The sequence below is a fragment of the Octopus bimaculoides genome, chromosome 3 (genome assembly GCF_046866305.1).
Source record: "Octopus bimaculoides isolate indiv1 chromosome 3, ASM4686630v1, whole genome shotgun sequence".
Taxonomy (NCBI): Eukaryota; Metazoa; Mollusca; class Cephalopoda; order Octopoda; family Octopodidae; genus Octopus; species Octopus bimaculoides.
Window position 1 is genome coordinate 62366017 of NC_142930.1, and position 6009 is coordinate 62372025.

The following is a 6009-nucleotide window of genomic DNA, read 5'->3' on the forward strand; positions in this document are numbered from 1 at the left end:
TTAAACCTTTTGAGCTTTTGGATTTCAGAAATTTTAATACACCAATTTTAACTACTTGATAGGTTTCGTTTCTTTTTAACATATTAAATTGAATTTCAATGAACAAACTGTTCACTAATCCATGCTGATATCTGCCAACCAATAATAAATCCTCATACACACAGTGAACAGTAATACTCAGAACAGTAACTGGCATATTCATTTTTAATGTATTCTGACAGATTTGAAAATGAATATGCTAATCATTGTTGTGTTTGCCACTAGAGAACAGCTTCTCCTTCATGACAAATAAGTGTTCATAACACATTTACTTCATTAGTCCAAGGGTTTCTGAGACACCAGTGTTACAACATCTTATATCTCACCAGAAGCACCCCCAAACCAATATTAAGTTGTTTTTTTTCATTTATCTATTTTGTTTTAATATTTTTAATGGTGTTTACTTTTATACTGTTTAGTATTATATTGTCTGTTTGTTTGGTTTTATTTTTTAATTTGAGATTTCTTTTTATTCTAGGCCCAACTTCCAAGAGGTATTGAAAATATTCGGCCCCATCTTGAAAAAGTGGACAATGTGCCTTTACTTGTAAATCTTTTTACAGATTGTACTCCAGAAAGTTAGTTATCTTCTTTCACATTCTGCTTTTTCTCATTACTAACTTTATTTCTTTCAGAATTTTAATTAAAACAAAATATAAAGTTGTTTCAACAGTGAATTTTTGATTACCATAAAAGCAAATGTAATTTGTGCACCTGTGCAATTTACGCAGGTGATTTTCAGGATAAAAATTGTTAAAAAAAGCTTCTATTTGTGTAAAAATCACACCCAAAAGTTTTCAGAATTGCTGATATGGCCAAGGGGAAAAGGTTTTCAATTTAGTTGTATTTAGCATAATTTCACTTACTTATTAAATTTTATTAAATTTTCATTAAATAAAAATAATTTCTATTTAACAGGTATTACATTGAAAACTATTAAATTAGGAAGTGTTTCTGTTGTTTATAATAAACTTTATTTTACATTTCTTGCCCACAAGAGATTATGTCCGATCTTTAGCATACTTCTGTATGTCTTCTCAAATCATGAGCACAGGAAAAGTTGTTGATAATTCTTAACAAAAACAAAGCTGATAAATATGCATAAGTGTTGCAAAATAAGTTTAATTACCAATAAACATCAGCTTGGATGACACTTTACTCAACCAAAAGAGGAAGGTGACCGATCAGTGATTATGTAAACAGAATTCTGATTGGTTAAAAGTGTCTTCTTGTCTCAAGCTCTGATTTTCTGCCTATTCTTGTCAAAACCTTTGGTAACCTGCTAAAATAAACATTAAAAATCGAAAGGAGAAAATAAACAGCTTTGCAAGTTTAACTCTGTTTATACTGAACAAGAGGTGCAAAATTTAAGAAGCAACTTGTTAGAATATACACATCTGTGAGGAGACATAAGCAAGAATAGCAAAAGTCTACTATACCAAAAGAACTGATAATACATACATTACAAGTGATCTATGAAGAGAATAAGATCGCTGCATAATTCAACATGAATGTGAAACGACATTAAACATTGTATAAGGTAAATGAAGGTTTCTGTAGGAATGCTAAGTCATATTCACTTAGTGAGTTTACATGCACAAGGATGAATTATGATGATGTCATTGTCGACGTTAGATGCAGTAAAAGCTGATAGTGGCAATATTGGTGGTGAGCAATTTCATTGTCTCGTAATGTGGAGAAAGCGAGCAAACAGCTTCCTGGTGCAAACTCAAGCTAGACTCTCTAAGTGGAGAAAAACTGATCTATTTAAGAAAATTACTGGGCTCTATTGCGATAGGTAGAAACTCCAAGCAATGTAAAATATGGCCCGGATCGTGATTACCAGTATGAACGTCAAACTTCAAAAAGTATTTAATCATTTAATGGTTTTAGTAAATTTATACAGAAAAAGTAAGCATTATACCGTCTAGCATAAATAAAAGTCAACTTCATTATATTTTTTCTGTAAAGACCTATTTAATGAGTCAACTTCCCGTACGAAAGTTTACATTTGTACGTAATTTTTTAACAAAAAGAGATTTGTAAAATAATTCTGGAAACGATCTACTCATGTAATTTACATACCCCCTAAAGTTTGTTTTTTTTTTTTGTTTTCGCAAAAAAAAAAAGAAAGTGTGTGAATTACATGAGTTTTTACAGTAGCCAGTTGGCCCCCTCTTTGCACTCATATGTCCAATAAGGCTGTCATTCATGAATGCTTATCATTAAAAAAAAATCAACTAAAAATAAAAGTATATTTAGTATTAGTGTAAAATATTGTTTAGTTGATATAGATGATATTTTAACTGATGTGGAGTAAGGATTTTCAGTAAGCTTTTTTTTTTCATCGTTTTTAACATGAAAAGCATTTCAGCTTGAATAATCTGAAAGGGTTTTTTGGTTTTTTTTTTTCCCCCCACTTATCAGCCACTAAGGAGATGATTAAAATTATGCAGGAGTATGGAGAAGTAGTGTTGTGTGTTGGTAGTTCACTGAATGTCAAAAACACAGGAATTTTTTTGCAAGCTGATTGTGGGTAAGTTTTTTGTTGTTGTTTTTTTCTTTCTTTTTTTTTTTTTTTTGCTTAATTCTATAAATGCAATACTTTAAAAAGGGAAAGTTATTAAACATTTGATTGACTCTTTAGCAATTAAACTGGCTATATCTGGCCAAAATGTTGTTTTCTATTCAAACTGGCGGGATCCAGTTTCTCACACTTACCCTACCATGTTATTCTAAAAATAAACAATCACGTCATCAAAATCTTGTAGCTACAAGATATTGCATGAACAATGTGAATAAATAAACATTATATTTGACAGATTAATCTGAATGCTAGAAGGTTAAACTCTGCAAAAATTGTAATTCGCTGAATGGCCATTCATTACACTAACAGTGTTAGTGTGTGTTATACATATATGTAGAAGGGGAGCAAATATAGATGTATTGTTACTCATTTCAGCTGAATAAATTCCAACAGCATGAAATGAAATGACACACTCAGACACAATGCACCACTCAGTCTTAGAATTGAACCCATGACTTTATGATCGTGAGCTCAACACTCCTAACCACTAAGCCACACACCATCATTGTATTATCTTTTGCTTATTGGACTAGTATCTTCCAAAACTAGATCAGCTCTTGTGAAACTTGGGTAGCAACTGTGCATAAGCCTGTTTTGTATATGTCTATGTGTATATATATATAAATATATGTATAATGATAATAGGGATTATTACAAGGTGGCATAGTATTCAGAATTATCCAACGTAATATATCTCAAAATTCTTATCTTATAAGAATATTGCTAGATATAAATCTATTATTAACTGTTAAATAACCTATTTTAAATACCTAACTGTGGGCAAACTGGTAAATGTTTGGAGTAATCCCTTACTATTTACATATATATATATATATATATATGATGGGCTTCTTTCAGTTTCTGCCTACCAAATCCATTCATAAGTCTTTGGTCATCCTGAGGCTATAGTAGAAGCTACTTGCCCAAGGTGCCATACAGTGGGACTGAACCTGGAGTCATGTGGTTGGGAAGCAAGCTTCTTACTACACAGCCATGCCTGCACTTCGAAATCCACTCACAAGGCTTATATATATATATATATATATATATATATATATATATAATATAGGACAATCAGTTAGTTGTCATAATAAAACTCAGAGTTTCGGATGTCAGGGATGAAGCCTGCTCTGGCATCTTATCAGATGAGATGCCGGAGCAGGCTTCATCCCTGACATCCGAAACTCTGAGTTTTATTATGACAACTAACTGATTGTCCTATATTATATTTATAGATAAATTCCTCTATTTACATAATATTGAGGTCTCTTTCATTCTTTTGTTGTCATATTATTATTAATATATATATATCATCATATATATATATATATATATATATAAACAATATATGAGTATATGCATATATATGTACATGTATGTATATACGTACATGTACATATAGATACATAACTGGGTACATGACGTGGCAAAAGAACAAGGACAAAACGGTAAACAAGGTGCAACAAACAAGCAGGCCACATAGAAACATCCCCTTCATCAGCTGCCACCATTAAAACTCTGGCGTTTCGAAGAATTAAGGCAGTACGCATCGTTAAAATGGTTCTTCCCACGAACACAAATTAAATTGTTTTCATGGAGGGTAGTGGCGGACGGAAAACAAGACAGGAAAACGAAACGGTGAAATAAACAAACAAAAAGGCTGTACAGCCAGACGTGAAGTGTAATTTAAAAATAGGATAAAATCTTTCTAAGAATTTTTATTTATATATATATATATATATATATATATATATATATATATATATATATATATATATATATATATATATATATATATATATATATACATATATATACATATATATATATATATATATATATATATATATATATATATATCAAGACTGATGCTATAAAAACATAACTACAACACGTACCAATTTAACATTTAACCTCCTTCAAAGTAGTCCCCTTCGGAAGCCACACACTTAATCCAGTGCTGTTTTCATTGATGGAAGCATTTCTAGAACTCGTTTTCTGGGATAATCAGCAGCTGCCTCGTCACATTCACTTTGATTTCTTTGACATCTTGAAATCTGCTTTGCTTCACTTTAATTTTGTGTGTAACAATATTGAATTATATAACTGCATGTTATATATAAACAAAGAATATACTTCTTTCATGTGGTTTGAATCAAAAGAGTGACAATAATGTGAATGAGATGGACTCAGTTTTTCACTGCACATAAATGTTAATTGGGTAGCAGTATTTACAATCTAGGGAGAGTCATTATGCCAATATCATTAGATACAAACACGAGGTTTTTACAATGATAGTGTGTTTAGTAGCATATACGAACTAAAATGCATCATTGTGTGTTTGTGTGTGTGTGTGTGAATTAATATCAAAATTTATTCACCTTGCCTTACAACCATTTTGGATTCAATAAAATAAGAACCAGCTGAGCACTGGGGTCAATGTAATTCACTTACACCCTCGCCTGAAATTGCTGGCCATGTGTGTGAAGAAGAAAGGATTAGTAGTATTATTTAGTAGTATTAGTAGTATTATTAGTAGTATTATTTAGGAGGCAAGCTGGCATCTTTACATTTTGAGTTCAAATTCCCCCATGTCAACTTAGCTTTTCATTCTTTCAGGGTTAATAAATAAGTATCAGTTGAGCCCTGAGTTTGATGTGATCAACTTACCTGCTTTCCTGAAACTGCTGGCCTTGTGCCATAATTTGAAATCATTATCATCAATTATTATTATTATTATTATCATTATTATTATTATTCCAGATTGGCTATAGAGCCTCTATATCCACAACTCTGCCGTAATGAGCCTCAAAATGTAGAACTGAAACCAGTCCACACTCATTTAACCCCTTTACATCTTGCTAGTTCGTTGATGTCCAGCCCTTGTCCATTGCTGTTTAGGAATTATGAAAATATCAGTCTCATTCAACTTATTGCTGAGGTAGGAGTTTTCACATTGCAACCAAATATTTTAGGATTTAAATTCCAATTCACTTTCTACTATTTGAGTAATCATCTGTTAAACCTGACATTATTCTCTCTCCCAAAGGCTCGTAATCATGTTATATCAATGGGAAACTGCTTCCAATTCATGCTGTGCTGCCACCTGTCTTTGAGTCTTGTACAAGTGATGGCTACATTGTTCCTTCTACCACCACCAATCAGTGGGCATCAAATTTTGTGGCTCATCTTCATCGTTGTACCACTGCTCAGTCTGGGTCTGATGGGCAATCCTGTTGACCCTCGTAACATGACTTTAGCTACTGTTAAGAGCTGTGATCATATCAACAAACAAGTAAGTGTCTCTTATTCTACTTTCTCATCTGTGTCTCACTCACTCTTTTTTCTCCTTTTTGTTGCATTTTCTTTCTCTCCTTGTTACA

General features: G+C 32.0%; 1 protein-coding gene across 6 annotated transcripts in view; it reads left to right on the top strand.

Annotated features, from left to right (window-relative positions):
• Positions 1-6009, top strand: part of LOC106879891 (transmembrane protein 94) — a 96089-nt gene that overhangs the window by 78949 nt on the left and 11131 nt on the right. For all 6 annotated transcript variants that reach the window (XR_016241062.1, XR_016241063.1, XM_089349042.1 and 3 more), the window contains exons 20-23: positions 518-617; positions 2467-2575; positions 5390-5567; positions 5676-5921. Coding sequence is in view for 4 of the 6 variants with exons in the window: in XM_089349042.1 (XP_089205168.1) it covers positions 518-617; positions 2467-2575; positions 5390-5567; positions 5676-5921 (633 nt within the window). In the remaining 2 variants the exon portion in view is untranslated. The remainder of the gene's footprint in view (positions 1-517; positions 618-2466; positions 2576-5389; positions 5568-5675; positions 5922-6009) is intronic.